This window comes from Hyperolius riggenbachi, chromosome 2, assembly GCF_040937935.1.
Source record: "Hyperolius riggenbachi isolate aHypRig1 chromosome 2, aHypRig1.pri, whole genome shotgun sequence".
In the NCBI taxonomy this organism is placed as follows: Eukaryota; Metazoa; Chordata; class Amphibia; order Anura; family Hyperoliidae; genus Hyperolius; species Hyperolius riggenbachi.
The window spans coordinates 15,849,555-15,868,667 of NC_090647.1; the positions used below are offsets into that span (position 1 = coordinate 15,849,555).

Genomic DNA, 19,113 nt, shown 5'->3' on the forward strand with positions numbered 1-19,113 from the left:
ATATTTTACTGTAATTATACCAAACTGTAGGCTCACACAGATCTCTCCCTATCCCTATCCCTTACCCCTAGACCCCTCTTTGTTTAAATATATATAATTTAATAAATTGTATATATTACATATATTGTGCTGTAACTATACCTAACCTTACTCTCACACAGAGCCCTCCCTGTACCTATCCCTAACCCCTAGACCCCCCTTGGTGGTGCCTAACCCTAAGACCCCCTGGTGGTGCCTAACCCTAAGACCCCCCTGGTGGTGCCTAACCCTAAGACCCCCCTGGTGGTGCCTAACCCTAAGACCCCCCCGGTTGGTGCCTATCCCTAAGCCCCCTGGTGGTGCCTAACCCTGAGACCCCCCTGGTGGTGCCTAACCCTAAGACCCCCCAGGTGATGCCTAACCCTAAGACCCCCCCGGTGGGTGCCTAACCCTAAGACCCCCCTGGTGGTGCCTAACCCTAAGACCCCCCTGGTGGTGCCTAACCACCCCCTGATTGCGTATATTATACTGTAACTATACCTAACCCTCCCTGTACCTATCCCTAACCCCTAGCCCCCCCCCCCCCCCCCCCTGTAATGCCTAAACCTAACCATCCCCTAAACACATATAAACAATAATATATTTAATCCTTAAAATACTTCTCTACAAATAACATGAATAAAATAATTTATATATTTGTAATAGAATAAATAGCTTTAAAATAGCCTTAAAATCACATATACATTAATATTATAAATAGAGAAAAGTATATATAAATATATACAATACAATAGATAGCCTTACAAGCATTAGAAATCTTAAAATAACAGTAACATTAAAAGCGATATTTTACTAACTATAATCAACGCATTATAAGTGTAAAAACAACCTTAAAATAACAGTAATATTAAAAGCGATATTTTAGTAACTATAATCAACGCATTATAAGTGTAAAAACAAAGTTAATACCAAAAGCGATGTATTTCTAATAAAATAAGGTTGAAAACGGTATTTACGCATTATACATATGAAAACAAATTTTTAAATGATCAAAGAAGTGTAAACAAAAATTTAGTAGTTATACTTTTGTAAGCGAAATTTTTAAACGAAAAATAAGAAAAACTGATATAAGCGAAATTTAAAAACGAAAAAATAAGTATAACACAAACTCAAAACGAACTTGTAAACGATATTTGTTATAAACCTTATTCTGTAAACGAAAACTTTTGTTAACACGATCCCTGTAACCGCTATTTCTCGGGCGCCCTTTTTTCCTGTCGGGCGCCGAATAGCCGATATTTTGCATTGCAGTCTATGGCGGCGCCCTTTTTGTCCACTATCCCTGTGCGCCCTTTTTTACTAGCACCGGGTGGAAGAGAAAGTATAGAAATTGCAGCAATGCCGTTGCAAAAGGCTGCAGTACGTTACTGTATGAAGCGTGCTTGCGGCACAGAATACGGCACAGATCACGCCAGAGGTGTTGCTAGCCCCAAAGATCAGTGGCACGTGCCCTGGATCTATTCTGGGGTGCCCAGGATGTTCCCCAGGCAGAGTTAGCTGTGATGCCTCAATGGCGGGCATGCTGGGAGCTGTGGTGCATCAATCAGGGGTATGCTGGGTGCTGTGGTGACATGCTGGGTGCTGTGATGCCTTTACATGCCTGGAGCTGAAGTTCTTCTATGGGGGCATGCTGGGAGTTATGGTGCTTCAATGGAATTAATTTAGAGGGGGCTTCCTCCAACATATTGCTGGGCAGGCCTACTTAGACCGCTGTTAAGTTCATGTAAATTTGGCTCCACCCATGACCAAACCCACATTCTGGTGTGTGGCCACACCCATTTTCTGGCAGGCGTACCCAAAAGTGCCCCGGATCTCTTAGGATCCAAGCAACACCCCTGGATCACGCAGTGATGCAGGTCGATTGTCAACGGGGCAGTGTGCACGACGGGAGTGCAGGGCGGCGTGCGTGTGTGGACCGAGGGGAATCCTAGTCAGCCTAGTTCCTTCCCAGCATGGAGTGCATCACTAGGCAGAGGCGGGCATATGACTTTGATCCCGCCTGATCAGGCAATAACAACGGAGCAATAGCATATGTGGTCAGTAGAAGAGCCAGGCACCTCTGTCTGTCTGTGGGTGCCTGGCTCTTCTACTGACCACATATGCTATTGCTCCGCTGTTATTGCCTGATGAAGCGGGATCAAACCTGTGAAACGCGTTGCAGTGTCCTCCAGAGTATGTAAATAAACTTGCTGTATTTGTCAAACACATTGGCAATTTTTGTGTCTGCTTGGAGGAGGCAAGTCCACCACTGCCTCCTCATGTTTTTAAACTTTTTAGATTCTTTTATCCTTTTGGCGCCTCTGTATCTATACTACTCCAGCCTCAGGGCACAATGTAGGAGGGGGTGCAGGGCGGGGCCGAGGCAGAGGCGAGAGAGGCTCCAGCCTCAGAGCGCAGTGTAGGAGGGGGTGCAGGGCCAGGCAGAGGAGAGAGAGGCTCCAGCCTCAGTGCGCAGTGTAGGAGGGGGCGCAGGGCGGGGCTGAGGCAGAGGCGAGAGAGGCTCCAGCCTAAGGGCACAGTGTAGGAGGGGGCAACACCGGGTGGGGCTCAGGCAGAGGTGAGAGAGGCTCCAGCCTCAGGGTGCAGTGTAGGAGGGGGCGCAGGGCTGGGCCGAGGCAGAGGCGAGAGAGGCTCCAGCCTCAGGGAGCAGTGTAGGAGGGGGGCACAACTCACTCAGCTATCATTCCCATATTGTGTTTGAAGCAGAGAGAAATAAGAATAGGGTATACATGGCAGTGACTGCAAGCCAGATAACTGGAGATTAAGGTGTTGGGGGTGCTGGAGTGCCTCTTAGTCTAATAGCAATCAGTGTGTGACGGCTGGGGGGCGCACTGTGGTGTTTCAGCTTTGGGTGCTGGAGGACCTTGTCCCGCATCTGTCAGGGTCACATGACGCCTCATATCTGCGGTACGCGCTTCACACACCTCCACCGTAAAACCGGCCTAAAGGTTTGCTTTACATACTGTAATATTGATGCTGATATTTATGCCGTTCCAAGTAACGTGACAATGCATTTTGTTCCTTCCAGGAAACCCTCTCTGTCCCGGGACTGGAGATCAGCCATAATGCGAACCACCTTCCAGTCCCATCGCAGAGTCCGCCTGAGCCCCCCGCACCGCCCCCTGTGCCTGCGCGGGAGACCTGGGGAGGGAAGTACGAGTTCCTGCTCTCCTGCATCGGATACTGCGTGGGGCTGGGCAACGTCTGGAGGTTCCCCTATCTGTGCTACAGAAACGGAGGAGGTGAGAGCTGATTGCCATGGATATACTGTATAGGTGTATGATGGAGGGAGGGGTCTGGGGCCTCCTGTGTACACAGGGTCAGTTCTAGTAACAATGGCGCCCGAGGGCGGAACCAGGCAGGCGAGAGAGCAAAGCTAGGACATTCACGATACCCACCTCTACTGTAACATTCCTCCTATACCTATTTATTGCTGTACATTGATATGTGACACTGCTCTCTCACCGAGGCTTAGCCTAGGCTGTTTCTTATTTGGAACTCTACCCCAACCCCCACCCCCAAGCATTTTGGGAGACCAAAGATCTTTTCTATTGGCTTTAGAACTCTCAGCAAACAAACATTCTGCAGTGCTGCACCTGCCAGCCATAAAGATGTCACCACCTGAGATAGATTTCACAAAAATTTTACAATGGGCGAACACTGACTAAATCATTTATTAATGAAAATTGTAAACAAAAAAATAATGCAATTTTATGAATGATGTTATTTGGACTACAGTTACTCTTTAACCGCTTCCGGACCGCAGTAAGTGAAATCTAAGGCCCTTTTTATGGCTGCTTATTCCTGCCAGGGTGTAGATTTCAATAACTGAGACAGTGCATGAAACTCGCTGCTACTGCTGATCTCACCGCTCTCCCGTCGCTGCAGGTTACAAGCTCTGTGAGCTGGTCAGGAGCCTGTGATTACTGTGAGACTAACTCATTGGCTCACATTGATCGCAGGGTCCTGACCAATGAAATCTGCTCCTGACCAGCTGATAGAGCGAGTGGCATACAGCGAGGGGCGAGCGGCTGGTCCGTGCGTCAAAATGTCGGTAGGTCCTGTTTTTTGGTACCAGCAGTCTCTGGTCCTTAAAGGACCACTGTCGTGAAAATCTTAAAATGCGTGTAATAGCATACAAATAAGAAGTACGTTTCTTCCGGAGTTAAATGAGCCATAAATTATTTTTCTCCTATGTTGCTGTCACTTACAGTAAGTAGTAGAATTCTGACGTTACCGACAGATTTTGGGCTAGTCCATGTTCTCATGGGGGTTCTAAGGGTTTTCTTTATTTTTAAAAGCACTTAGTGAATGTCGGTTGCCCCATCCAACTGCCAAGGAAGTGTACGGTGAGCAGGGAGGCTGGGCAGCATCTTTGTATAAATCCTTTTCAAGGAGCGTCTTTATAAAGGATAAAGGCCATGCTGAGAATCCCCCATGGAGAGATGGACTAGCCCAAAACATGTCAGTAATGTCAGATTTCTACTGCTTACTGTAAGTGACAGCAACATAGGAGAAAAGTAATTTATGGCTCATTTTACTCAGGAAGAAATGTACTTCTTATTTGTATGTGTTTTACATTTTAAGATTTTCATGACAATTCCTCTTTAAGGCGGCAGAGACTGCTGGTACGCAAGTGGTTAAGGCAAAGGCAATCTGATTATCTACAGTACACAGCTAAAGTCTAGGCTGGCAAGAAAAATGTCTTTATGTACCTGACGGTTATGCTAATGTATTTCTATTATTACACATCTGGTAATAAAGCAGCCACGTGGCTGTAATAATTGATTATCACATGTCTGGACACACCTCACTTGCTTGTTCCCCATTCTGTGCTGTGCATCACTGCAGAGCATTGATCAGCCTGGGAGGGCCCGAAATAATCCAGCCCAGCTCAATACGCTGCCTTATGACATACAACTGGCTGATAGGCTTATGGGTTGCCTCTGCATCTCCTATACACTGTATGTAATGAGCAATGTGATTACTGCGCAGGAGATTTGGGCGCAGCCGGCACCACCATAGACCATAATGGGAATTACGGCTATAGCGGTGCACAGTCAGTAACTTTGGCGCCATCAGAAGACTGAGCTGAAGTTGCTTCTAAAACACTGTAATTCAGGTTCCAGTAATAGCTGGAAACCGAATGACATCATTCCCCGCGTGGTCATGGGTGGGGCCAAATATACATGACCTTAGCAGTGGTGTAAAAGGTCTGTCAGGGAAGTTTGAGCTCTGCCGTAGTGTATCCCCCAAAAACACGTAATCTGGCAGCAGCGGTTCCCCAAAAATACAGATCTGACAGCAGTTCCCCCAAAATAGGTGTCCCCAGTATAGCTAGCCAGGTGTATAGGTGTCCCCAGTATAAGTAGACATGTGTATAGTTGTCCCCAGAATAGGTAGCCATGTGTATAGTTGTCACCAGAATAGGTAGATATGTGTATAGTTGTCCCCAGAATAGGTAGCAAGGTGTATAGGTGTCCCCAGAATAGTTAGCCAGGTCTATAGGTGTCCCCAGTATATGTAGCCAGGTGTATACATGTCCCCAGCATATGTAGCCAGGTGTATAGGTGTCCCCAGTATAAGTAGCTATGTGTATAGTTGTCCCCAGAATAGGTAGCCAGGTGTATAGGTGTCCCCAGAATAGTTAGCCAGGTCTATAGGTGTCCCCAGTATATGTAGCCAGGTCTATAGATGTCCCCTGTATAGCCAGGTCTATAGGTGTCCCAAGTACAGCCAGGTCTATAGGTGTCCCCAGTATATGTAGCCAGGTCTATAGGTGTCCCCAGTATAGCCAGGGGTATAGGTGTCCCTAGTATAGCCAGGTGTATAGGTGTCCCCAGTATAGCCAGGTGTATAGGTGTCCCCAGTATATGTAGCCATATCTATAGGTGTCCTCAGTATAGCCAGGTCTATAGGGGCCCCCAGTATATGTAGGCAGGTGTCCCCAGGAAGAGTGTCAGCGCAGTGGAGGGGGAGTGGTGGGCACAGTGGTGGGGAATGGGGGGGGGAGTCTCCCCCCTTCCCTCATCTTGGGGCTCTCCTTTCCTCGCTCTCCCCTCCAGAACAAAACATTTGCGGCGGCTGGCAGCGGGCATCAGCGGGTGGGACTTACCTCCTCCTTGTTCCGGCGCCAGAAGAAGGTATGCATTGCCGCTAGTCTGGTCTTGTCTAGACCAGAGCAGCGGCATGCAGAACTTCCCCGGCGTTTGGAACGAAGAGGAGGTAAGTCCCACCCGCTGATGCCCGCTGCCAGCCATCACAAATGTTTTGATCTGGAGGGGAGAGCGAGGAAAGGAGAGCCCCAAGATGAGGGAAGGGGGGAGACTCCCCCCCCCATTCCCCACCACTGTGCCCACCACTCCCCCTCCACTGCACTGACACTCCTCCACATGCTAGTGTGGACGTCATCCACCCGTGTTCACGCCAGACTCGACCCCTGCTCTCGGTTAAAGGAAAGGTCCAAGAAGAACAAAAATAAAAAATCTACTTACCTGGAGCTTCCTCTATCCCCTGAAAGCCGTCCTGTGTCCTCGCTGCAGCTCCGCTCCCCGCCGGTGGTCCAGAGTCTCCTCCGGTAAAAGAGGCCTACTTGCGCTCCAACATTTGGCTCACGTATTCGCGCTGACGTCATCCGGACTGTACTGCACAGGCATAGTAGTTCTGCACCTGCACAGTACAGTCCGGAAGACGTCAGCGCGGCCAGTGAGCCGTATGGTAAGGTCGGCATATGCTCTGAATGGGATCGGGAGCCACGGCAAGGACACAGGACGGCTGCCAGAGGCTGGAGGAATCCCAAGGTAAGTAGATTTTTTATGCTCCTCGGACCTTCCCTTTAAGGTTCCCTTTAACCTCTTGAGCCCTGGAGTTGTATTACACCCCCCCCCCCCCCCCAGTGACCAAGCCATTTTTTGCAATTCCGCACTTCACAACTTTAGCGGTCTATTGCTCTGTCATACAACCTGGCACCCAAATTAATTTTACCTCCTTTTCTTTCCTAGTTTTTATTTTATTATTCAAAAAAAGCCTTAAATTTTGAAAAAAAAAATTACATACAAATAAGTTAATTGGCTCCCCCCTAAATTGGCCCTAGACTACAATACATGCACTTCATGCACTACGTAATACATACATAGGCATAGGACTATGGCAGGGATTAGATAGTTAGCCCCTCCGAGGGACAGTTAGTGACAAGACAATATACTCTGTACAGCGCTGCAGAAGATGTCAGCACTACATAAATACTTAAATAAATGATTACTAAAAAGAACAGCCTGCCAGCGCCGATCACTGGCTGGCAGGCTGATTGCTGGGGCCCGCTGTACCTGCGCGAGCTCCTGTCAAATCTCGTTCCTCACGAGATGACGCATATATGTGTATTACATATATATTCGGCAGGGAGGAAGAAGAGAGCTGCTGTCCCGCCGCCATTCTGCGTTAGGCCGCCAGGAAGCGGTTAAAGGGAACCTGAAGTGATAGGTATATGGAGGCTGCCATATTTATTTCCTATTAAGCAATACCAGTTGCCTGTCTGTCCTGCTGATCCTCTGCCTCTAATACTTTCAGCCATAGTCCCTGAACAAGCATGCAGCAGATCAGGTGTTTCTGATATTATTGTCAGATCTGACAAGATTAGCTGCATGCTTGTTTCTGGTGTGATTCAGCCACTACTGCAGCCAACTAGACCAGTCTGGTACCAGGCAACTGGTATTGTTTAACAGGAAATAAATATGGCAGCCTCCATATACTTCTTGCTTCGGGTTCCCTTTAAATGCATTTTTCTTCTTTTGCCAATTCAGAGATACTTATGTACTGACTGCTGCCTGATCACACCCATCTTATACCTAGCCATCCTGAGCCACTCCCCCTTCAGTCATGTGGGTATAAAGGGGGGGGGTGCTTGCTCTGTCAATTGAATATGTCCCCCAGTTTGGCCTGTTGTGACTTCAGACTGACTAGGAGATGGGAGGGAATGAGAAGGCAGATGTAGGTTGCTGAGGGAGAAATGAGAAGTGGTGAATCCATGCAGCAGGTGGTTTTCAATTTCAATGCAAAATGTGACAAATGTCTCTGCCCAGTATGACTCAGCGACTGAAAGTGTGTGAGGTGTGTCTGCGAACACAACAGAAAAATGTAAAAACCTGTATAAACTCCACCACTGAACCATAATATGAATGAGTGGATGGATTACAGCCACTGAGCTCCTTATTTCAGGGGAGCGCATGGCTGCTTAATTATGCTGTATAGGGGACACATCTGGGCGCACATGGTTGCTTAATTCTAATATCTGGGGGCACGTGGCTACAGAATTTTGAAATCTTAGTAAACTTGGCTAATTAACTGTCATACTTGGGCACACATGGCTAGGCATCGGTGGGTAGTGGGTGTGTAGGGTGGGGGTGATGGGTGTCGATTAGGTTTAGGCATTGGTGGGTGGGTTCGATTAGGGTTAAGCATCAGGGGGAGGGGGCAGTTAGGTTTAGGCATCAGTGTGTGTGTGTGTGTGTGGGGGGGGGGGGGGGGTAGGTTAGGGTTAGACATAAGCGGTGGGGTTAGGTTAGGGCAAGGCATGTGTGTGGGGGGGGGCTGGGGTTGATTATGGTCAGGCATCGGCAGAGACATGTTTAGCAATAATAAAATATTGGTAAATTTTACTATCGGAGTTACCATTGCTATGTCAGTAATTCAACCGATATTCTACTGGCTGCTATTTCTAACGCCCACATTTCTGGGGCGCAACTTTTGTTTATGTGCGCTCCTTCAGTATCTGTACTTTACAAAGGCAAGCGTCATTCCTCAATCTATTTACAGGACCTGTCATATGTGTATGATTCTCCTATCAGAGGACACTCTGTGCCACAGTATGTTATATACTAACCTACAGGCAGCTGATGTCTGACCATACAGAAAGGTTAGAGTTCCCCTATGAAAGGCGTGTGTCTGACAATACTAGAAGGTTAGAGTTCCCCTATAAGAAGCGGACCGGTATTGTCTGGCTCAGGAAGGTTAGAGTTCCCTTATAAGAATAGGACCTGCATTGTCTGGCTCAGGAAGGTTAGAGTTCCCCTATAAGAAGAGGACCTGCATTGTCTGGCTTGGGAAGGTTAGAGTTCCCCTATAAGAAAAAGACCTGCATTGTCTGGCTCGGGAAGGTTAGAGTTCCCCTATAAGAAGAGGACTTGCAATGTCTGGCTCAGGAAGGTTAGAGGTCCCCTATAAGAAGAGCACCGGTATTGTCTGGCTCGGGAAGGTTAGAGTTCCCCTATAAGAGGAGGACCTGCATTGTCTGGCTCGGGAAGGTTAGAGTTCCCCTATAAGAAGAGGACCTGCATTGTCTGGCTCGAGAAGGTTAGCGTTCCCCTATAAGAAGAAGACCTGCATTGTCTGGCTCGGGAAGGTTAGAGTTCCCCTATAAGAAGAGGACCTGCATTGTCTGGCTCGGGAAGGTTAGAGTTTCCCTATAAGAAGAGGACCTGCATTGTCTGGCTCGGGAAGGTTAGAGTTCCCCTATAAGAAGAGCACCGGTATTGTCTGGCTCGGGAAGGTTAGAGTTCCCCTATAAGAAGAGGACCGGTATTGTCTGGCTCGGGATGGTTAGAGTTCCCCTATAAGAAGAGGACCTGCATTGTCTGGCTCGGGATGGTTAGTGTTCCCCTATAAGAAGAGGACCTGCATTGTCTGGCTCGGGAAGGTTAGAGTTCCCCTATAAGAAGAGGACCTGCATTGTCTGGCTCGGGAAGGTTAGAGTTCCCTTATAAGAAGAGGACCTGCATTGTCTGGCTCGGGAAGGTTAGAGTTCCCCTATAAGAAGAGGACCTGCATTGTCTGGCTCGGGAAGGTTAGAGTTCCCCTATAAGAGGAGGACCTGCATTGTCTGCCCGGGAAGGTTCGAGTTCCCCTATAAGAAGAGGACCTGCATTGTCTGGCTCGGGAAGGTTAGAGTTCCCCTATAAGAAGAAGACCTGCATTGTCTGGCTCGGGATGGTTAGAGTTCCCCTATAAGAAGAGGACCTGCATTGTCTGGCTCGGGATGGTTAGAGTTCCCCTATAAGAAGAGGACCTGCATTGTCTGCCCGGGAAGGTTAGAGTTCCCCTATAAGAAGAGGACCTGCATTGTCTGGCTCGGGAAGTTTAGAGTTCCCCTATAAGTAGAGGACCTGCATTGTCTGCCTCGGGAAGGTTAGAGTTCCCCTATAAGAAGAGGACCTGCATTGTCTGACAATACTGTAAGGTTAGAGTTCCCCTATAAGAAGAGGACCTGCATTGTCTGGCTTGGAAAGGTTAGAGTTCCCCTATAAGAAGAGGACCTGCATTGTCTGGCTCGGGAAGGTTAGAGTTCTCCTATAAGAAGAGGACCTGCATTGTCTGGCTCGGGAAGGTTAGTGTTCTCCTATAAGAAGAGGACCTGCATTGTCTGCCCAGGAAGGTTAGAGTTCCCCTATAAGAAGAGGACCTGCATTGTCTGGCTCGGGATGGTTAGAGTTCCCCTATAAGAAGAGGACCTGCATTGTCTGGCTCGGGAAGGTTAGAGTTCCCCTATAAGAGGAGGACCTGCATTTTCTGACAATACTGGAAGGTTAGAGTTCCCCTATAAGAAGAGGACCTGCATTGTCTGACAATACTGGAAGGTTAGAGGTACCCTATAAGAAGAGGACCTGCATTGTCTGGCTCGGGAAGGTTAGAGTTCCCCTATAAGAAGAGGACCTGCATTGTCTGGCTCGGGAAGGTTAGAGTTCCCCTATAAGAGGAGGACCTGCATTGTCTGGCTCGGGATGGTTAGAGTTCCCCTATAAGAAGAGGACCTGCATTGTCTGGCTCGGGAAGGTTAGAGTTCCCCTATAAGAAGAGGACCTGCATTGTCTGGCTCGGGATGGTTAGAGTTCCCCTATAAGAAGAGGACCTGCGTTGTCTGGCTCGGGATGGTTAGAGTTCCCCTATAAGAAGAGGACCTGCATTGTCTGCCCGGGAAGGTTCGAGTTCCCCTATAAGAAGAGGACCTGCATTGTCTGGCTCGGGAAGGTTAGAGTTCCCCTATAAGAAGAAGACCTACATTGTCTGGCTCGGGATGGTTAGAGTTCCCCTATAAGAAGAGGACCTGCATTGTCTGGCTCGGGAAGGTTAGAGTTCCCCTATAAGAAGAGGACCTGCATTGTCTGACAATACCGGAAGGTTAGAGTTCCCCTATAAGAAGAGGACCTGCATTGTCTGGCTCAGGAAGGTTAGAGTTCCCCTATAAGAAGAGGACCTGCATTTTCTGGCTCGGGAAGGTTGGGGTTCCCCTGTAAGGCACGGTACAGCATTGTCTGGCTCGGGAAGGTTAGAGTTCCCCTATAAGAAGAGGACCTGCATTGTCTGGCTCGGGAAGGTTAGAGTTCCCCTATAAGAAGAGGACCTGCATTGTCTGGCTCGGGAAGGTTAGAGTTCCCCTATAAGAAGAGGACCTGCATTGTCTGACAATACCGGAAGGTTAGAGTTCCCCTATAAGAAGAGGACCTGCGTTGTCTGGCTCAGGAAGGTTAGAGTTCCCCTATAAGAAGACGACCTGCATTTTCTGGCTCGGGAAGGTTAGAGTTCCCCTGTAAGGCACGGTACAGCATTGTCTGGCTCGGGAAGGTTAGAGTTCCCCTATAAGAAGAGGACCTGCAATGTCTGGCTCAGGAAGGTTAGAGTTCTCCTATAAGAAGAGGACCTACATTGTCTGGCTCGGGAAGGTTAGAGTTCCCCTATAAGAAGAGGACCTGCATTGTCTGGCTCGGGATCGTTAGAGTTCCCCTATAAGAAGAGGACCTGCAATGTCTGGCTCGGGATGGTTAGAGTTCCCCTATAAGAAGAGGACCTGCATTGTCTGGCTCGGGAAGGTTAGAGTTCTCCTATAAGAAGAGGACCTGCATTGTCTGGCTCGGGATGGTTAGAGTTCCCCTATAAGAAGAGGACCTGCAATGTCTGGCTCGGGATGGTTAGAGTTCCCCTATAAGAAGAGGACCCGCATTGTCTGGCTCGGGAGGGGTGACAGGTTGCTGACAATGTTCTGGCGGGATTATGAATCTTCCGCATATAATGATCTGTGTGTTTGGAGAGTGTGACGTCAGCAGGAGATCGGGTTTAGTAACCTCTGAGCTGCCTCATTATCTGCCCACGCCCGGCACCTGATGAGCAGCGAGGCGGCAGATCGGTGTGTCACTGGAGACAGCGCAGCTTTCATACAGTGTATATATGCTCTCTGATGTACCATTAATGCTGCTAATTGTAAATCTCCAGGAATCTCCCCACAGCAATCACTGAGATCAGCATACGGCAGACACTGAGCACTGTGCACTGGTACATCCCCTGATACCCACATATCTCTGCTAATGAGCAGATCACCCAGATTCTGTGCTCTCTATCTTCAGCTCCTTCTGTAACAGATGCCAATGGAAATCTGAAGCAAAAATAAACTTATGATATAATCAATTGTATGTGTAGTACAGATAATGAATAGAACATTAGTAGCAAAGAAAAGTCTCATATTTTTATTTTCAGTGACATAGCTTTATTTGTAACACTGCATCATTCTGTAATATTTAAGGTATAGAAACATCACTCTGTCTTTTAAAGCGGACCCAAACCAAAGATTTTTTGTAATTTAAAATATTTGCTTGCACCACTCTGACACATCCAAAGATTAATAAACACTTCTTCAAGCCTATGAGCATTTCAGTGCATGCTTTTCACCCTTCTCTTTCCATAACTAGGGTTATACAGGTGGCAGCCATTACTTCTGAGCTTAGTAGGAGGTTTTAGATCATGGGTGTGTTTGTCATCCACTACCCTCCCTCACAGGGGCGTCGCCTATGTGACATCTCACACAAGCTGAGATCACCTACCTCCCCTGTGACATCATCAGTAGCAGCCTGTGTTTTTTTTTTTTTTTTTTTTAAATATATCTCCTCCACCAGTTTGCCGGATTCTGTCCCGGCAATATGAAAGGATGGGAGGGGTTCCTCCAATAAATGTAAAATATTTTATATTTGTTATCATGCAGCTGAAAACAGGCTGCTATTTATTATTAGAAGTTAGAAAATAGATTTTATTTCTGAAATCTTGTATTTTTGATTTGGGTCCACTTTAAGCTATAAAGAAAAGTAGAAATAATGTCCCTTTGAACTTTCCTGCAGTAAAGTAAAATACAGCTTGAGATAAGACATACAAATGAGGGACACCGAGAGCCCAAAATAGCGGTGTAAGTACTGGTTATCAATGGAATACTGACAAAGCAAGTGCAGTTGTACTCACAAACATGGGGGACCTCTCAGGCAACAAATGCAGGTGGGGAGATTGAACCTGACCCCACTCCCAGGATTAAGAAGTCACTCTCCATAGATCAGATAAAAAGGGGTAACACCCCTCCGCCAAGGGTGGACTCATATAATGTTCATATAAATAGAGGCGCCAGAAGGATAAAAATAGCTAAGAAGTTCAAAAACAGAGGAGACAGCGGTGGACTTACCTCCTCCAAGTAGACACAAGATATTATTCATGTTGTTACAACAAAACAATTGTATTCACATATTCCAGGTTCAGTACAACACGTTTTGCAGGCTTGACCCCGCTTCCTCAGGCAATAACGTGGAACATATAACAAAAGCAGGTCTAAATCAAAGCCAAGTGCTTCGCTGAACATAGTCAGAGGCGCTTGGCTTTGATTTAGACCTGCTTTTGGTATATGTTCCACCTTGTTGCCTGAGGAAGCGGGGTCAAGCCTGCAAAACGTGTTGTACTGAACCTGGAATATGTGAATAAAAATGTTTTGTTGTAGCAACATGAATAATATTTTGTGTCTACTTGGAGGAGGCAAGTCCACCGCTGTCTCCTCTGTTTTTGAACTCTTTAGCTATTTTTATCCTTCTGGCGCCTCTGTTTATATGAACATTATGTGAGTCCACCCTGGGTGGAAGGGTGTTACCCCCCTTTTTATCTGCTCTACGGAGAGTGATTTCTTAATCCTGGGAGTGGGGTCAGGTTCAATCTCCCCACCTGCATTTATAGTGGTTGCCTGAGAGGTTACCCATGTTTGTGAGTACAACTACACTTGCTTTGTATTCCATTTATAACCAGTACGCTATATTGGCCTCTCAGTGTCCCTCTTTTATCTCAAGCTGTCTTTCACGGTTTCTTGGCTGTATAAAGCATACATTAGCACAAAAACAATTTAAAAAATGGGGAGAGCAGGCATGTGTAGTGGGCTCTTCTCATGCCCACCGCTCCCCCTGTTCTCCTCTGCCCCCTCCGTTACCGCGTACCGATCCCCCCAAACTTGCTTCCTGGTCAGGATGGATGCAGCTGACTGTGCAGGCACTGCCCAGCAAAGTGTGTTCCTGCTCCTGCACCCGCGGCCAGGAGCGTTCTGCGCAGGCACACTACATACGCACATTGAGTTGCTGCTGCCTGTATCGCCCTCTGGCAGGTGCGGCATCTCCAGGAATGTGTCAGTTACCCCAGCTGACAGGCTCAGACGTTTCCCCCGGGGTGTGGAATGTGCCGGCCGGGACACGTCACCTTGTAAGCCGTGCTGAATTGTGGCATAAGCAACGTTCTATTATGTAATGTTCTGCTGAGAAGAGGTCAGATCTTCATGTCCGCACAATGCTGTCCATACACGTGTAGATATGTGGTACTTCAGGTGCATGACCGCTATCCCCCTGATGTCACTCCTCTCCCAGGTCTGCCAATAATATGGCACAAGGTTCCATCAGAAATCTTACATCAGTCACTCCATTGTGCACGCTCTGTATTGTTCAGTGCAGCATGCAAGTAATGATTGATTATCTTCATGAACAATTAGAGAAAAGGTAAAGATTTCTGGTGGGAAAGGGGTTATCAGCTACTGATTGGAATGCAGTTCAGTCCTGGGTTAAAGTTCTTTAAGGATTTTGCACTCCTTAAACTTCTGTTGGGACACCCACAGTTAGGTAGATGCTATATAACGCTGCTACATTCAGTAAAGTCCCTCCTGAAATACAGGAACTGCTGCTGACTGTGTTGGATTAAAGTGGACCCAAATTAAAAATACAAGATTTTTAAAATCTATTTTCTAACTTATAATAAATAGCAGCCTTTTTTCAGCTGCATGATGACAAATATAAAATATGTTACATTTATTGGAGGAACCCCTCCCTTCCTTTCATATTGCCGGGACAGAATCCGGCAGACTGGTGGAGTAGATGCTGGTGTCCGGCAATGGAGGAATTGCTAATGGCTGCCCCCAGTATAATCCTAGTTATGAAAAGAGAAGGGTGAAAAGCATGCACTGAAATGCTCATAGGTTTGAAGGAGTATTTATTTATCCTTGTATGTGTCAGAGTGCTGCAACTAAATATTTTGAATTAAAAAAACGTTTGGTTTGGGTCCACTTTAACTCATGGTTCTTCCATATTTGTACTGTATGGGGTGGTGTTTCTTGCTGCCGTTCTCTGGACATTGCTGCCGGTGCAGGTTGCCGGCACTCTCAGAAGACTGCTGGTTGTTTCTGTATAGGTGTGATGTTGTCCTGTCCTCGTAGAATATCGTTTGCCCTACACTCTGATCTGATCTGTGTGACATTGTCCTCTCTCGTGGAATAAGGTTTGCCCTGCACTCTGATCTGATGTGTGTGATGTCCTTCCTTGTGGAATAACGTTTGTCTTATAACATGATGTGTGTGGTGTGTCCTCTCTCGTGGAATAACGTTTGTCTTATAATATGTAGTGTGTGATGTCCTTCCTTGTGGAATAACGTTTGTCTTATAATATGTAGTGTGTGATGTCCTTCCTTGTGGAATAACGTTTGTCTTATAATATGTAGTGTGTGATGTCCTTCCTTGTGGAATAACGTTTGTCTTATAATATGTAGTGTGTGATGTCCTTCCTTGTGGAATAACGTTTGTCTTATAACGTGATGTGTGATGTTTCCTCTCTCGCAGGAGCCTTCCTCATCCCGTACTCCATCATGCTGTTCTTCACCGGCCTCCCCCTCTTCCTCATGGAGCTCAGCCTGGGCCAGTACGGGGCGGCCGGGCCCATCACCGTCTGGAAGTGTTGCCCCATCCTGAAAGGTATTCTCCCACAATGCAATGCGCTGGCTTCCTGTAGTGTGTGAGGTCAATACTGAAAGCCAGAGGCAAATATCTCTCACAAGCGCCATTCTCACGACCAGGAGAAGCTGTGGTTGTTGTTTTCTTTTGCTTATCCCTAAATAAGCTGGCGTCACTGATTTCTGTACTGTAGAAACTGGGACATAGTTTAAGTGTTACGTTTGTATAAGAAATGTATCTGCCAGTACTTCACGTAGATCTTCAGAAAGATTTGGAAGGAGACGCTGTATTTGCTTGCCAGGTAGAAGTCATACTGTATCTGCATTTTGTTGAGATTAAATAGTACTGCATCTGTCACATTTCTCCATTTGCTATGATTACTACTGCAATGCCTTTCTGTCTGGTCTCCCTATGACCCGAATTGCCCCGCTGCAGTTCATCATGAATGCTGCAGACAGAATTATCCACTCCTCCCATCGCTCCACCATGGCAGCTCCCCTCCATGAATCCCTCCACTGGCTTCCTATCCAGTCCAGAATCAGATTCAAGATACTGTGTCTGACCTACAAATCTGTCCACAAAACCTGTCCAACCTACATTTCTGATCTTACTCAGAGATACACACCAAGCCGCTCACTCCGCTCCTCCAATGAACTTCACCTGACCCGCACCCGCATCACACAGTCCCATGCACGCCTCCAGGACTTCTCAAGAGCTGCTCCAACACTATGGAACTCCCTACCTCCCCCCATTAGGGTTTCCCCCTCCTTCATCATTCTTCAAGAAGGCCCTCAAAACACACCTTTTCACTCTGCCCCCACCCACCCTCACTAGTGCTCTAAACCTGCAGCTTAACTCTGGTCCCCTACCTTTTGTGTCCCTACCTCTTCCTCTAGATTGTAAGCCTTCAGCAGGGTTCTCCTCCTTGTGTCTTCTACCTGATCATGCACCTCCAATACTGTGCACCCATGTGGATCTGAGTGAACTGGACTTGCCTACTCCCCATGCTCCCATCCAGTGACTAAGCATTACTTTGTACTCGTACTGTGCTGCGTAATCTGGTTTGCATGTATTCCTGTATTGTCTTATTGCTGAATGTCACCCCTAAATATTATCTATAACCTTAACTAATGTACATTTGCTGTAATTACTGCATCTGTCACACGTTTCCCCATCCTCTCTGTCAGGTATCGGGATTGGGATGCTCCTGGTGTCCACACTGGTCTCTCTCTACTATAATGTCATCATTGCCTGGACCTTCTATTACCTGGGGAAATCCTTCCAGAGCCCGCTTCCCTGGTCCTGTGACTCCGAGCTGTACTACCAGCGGTGCAAGGTAAGGTCCCACCTCCCCGCCCATCCCTCGTCACATGTTATGTCATCGTGGGGGATGGACCATCCGTCTCACCTGAGGTTTACTTCTGGTCTTTTTCAGAACAACTCCAACTTCAGTGCTACAGAAGACTTCTGGAAGTGAGTGAGACACCTGGGAACAGTAATAGAATGCCTGGTATTACCTGTAATGTGTAACTTAACCTCTAATGTCTAACCTCTAACCACTGCAGCAATGTGAGATCACTCTACGGCACAGGTGTCGAACTCCAGTCCTCGAAGGGCCTTAAGCCAAATCTACACGATCCGATTCTTTATACGATTCGATTACGATTCTATTTACGATCCGATTAAATCCGACATGTCCGATCAGGATTCGATTCAATTCGATTTCCCATTGCAAAACAATGGCAAATCGAATTGAATCGAATCAAATTCCGATCGGACATGTCGGATTTAATCGGATAGTAAATAGAATGGTAATCGAATCGTATAAAGAATCGTATCGTGTAGATGGGGCTTAATCCAGGCCAGTGTTTAGGATGGACAGAGAAATGGAGACGTGTGTTCTACTTGATCAACCACACCTTTCTTGATACAGTCCCATTCATTAATTTGGACTGTGCCAAACGTGCGAGGAGCTCGGCCCTTGAAGACTGGAGTTCCACATCTCTGCCATGTATTTCTGAGCGCTGTCCCATCCTGGGTAATAAATGGGGTCATCAGAACAGAGAGCCCCTTAGAGGGTCTTTTGTACAATTAACCACCACCAATGTGCTGGGCACAAACACTGCTTAATCTCTGACACTACATCACCCACTACAGACTACATAGACTTCAGCACAACAGAGAGATGAGAGGGATATGGAAGATGCCAGATTTATTTCTTTTTAAACAATACCAGTTGCCTGGCTGGTCTTCTGGCATCAGCAGTTTCTGACTCGCAACCCTGAAACAAGCATGCAGCTAATACAGTCAGAGCACCTCACCTGCATGCTTGTTCAGGGGCAATGGCTAAAAGTAATAGAGGCACAGGATCAGCAGGACAGCCAGACAATGGCCTCAATTCACTAAGCTTATCTCCTGTCTTTAATAACTCTTCTGAGCTGTTTCTACAGTTATCACCATGGTGATATAATTGTGATAACTGTAGAAACAGCTCAAAAGAGTTATTAAAGACAGGAGATAAGCTTAGTGAATTGAGGCCAATGTGTATTGTTTAAAAGGAAATAAATATGGCAGCCTCCATTTCTCTCTCACCTCGGGTTCCCTTTAATGCCTGGAAATGCATTTTAAGGTGGCCACACACCATACAATTTTTTAAATATCTGTTCAATTTAAGAATTGCAATCAATTTTTCTGACTGATTTGTAACATTTCAAAAATATGACCAATGTACCACACACCTATGTTCCATTTAACCCCAATTATGATAAAAATAATTGGAAACTTGGACAAAATTGCTAGGGTGTGTATATTAATAAATTGACAATCTAACACACACCATACAATCTTTAGAAAGATTGAAGAAAAATATCTGCCATTCTGGATCGATAAAAATCGAAGAAAATGGGAAATCTGATCGGATTTTTCAGTCAAATGAAAGAAAAGCTTTCGATTTTTTTCGGGAGATCCGATCGTTTTTATCGAATTGCCGTAAAATTGGATCATTTTATTGTATCGTGTGTGGCCAC

At 46.7% G+C, this 19,113-nt stretch overlaps 1 protein-coding gene across 2 annotated transcripts in view; it reads left to right on the forward strand.

Annotated features, from left to right (window-relative positions):
- LOC137545358 (sodium-dependent proline transporter-like) overlaps window positions 1–19,113 on the forward strand; it is a 131,484-nt gene that overhangs the window by 86,625 nt on the left and 25,746 nt on the right. For both annotated transcript variants that reach the window (XM_068266499.1, XM_068266498.1), the window contains 4 exons: window positions 3,068–3,281; window positions 15,977–16,108; window positions 17,275–17,423; window positions 17,523–17,560. In XM_068266499.1, coding sequence (XP_068122600.1) covers window positions 3,068–3,281; window positions 15,977–16,108; window positions 17,275–17,423; window positions 17,523–17,560 — 533 coding nt within the window. The remainder of the gene's footprint in view (window positions 1–3,067; window positions 3,282–15,976; window positions 16,109–17,274; window positions 17,424–17,522; window positions 17,561–19,113) is intronic.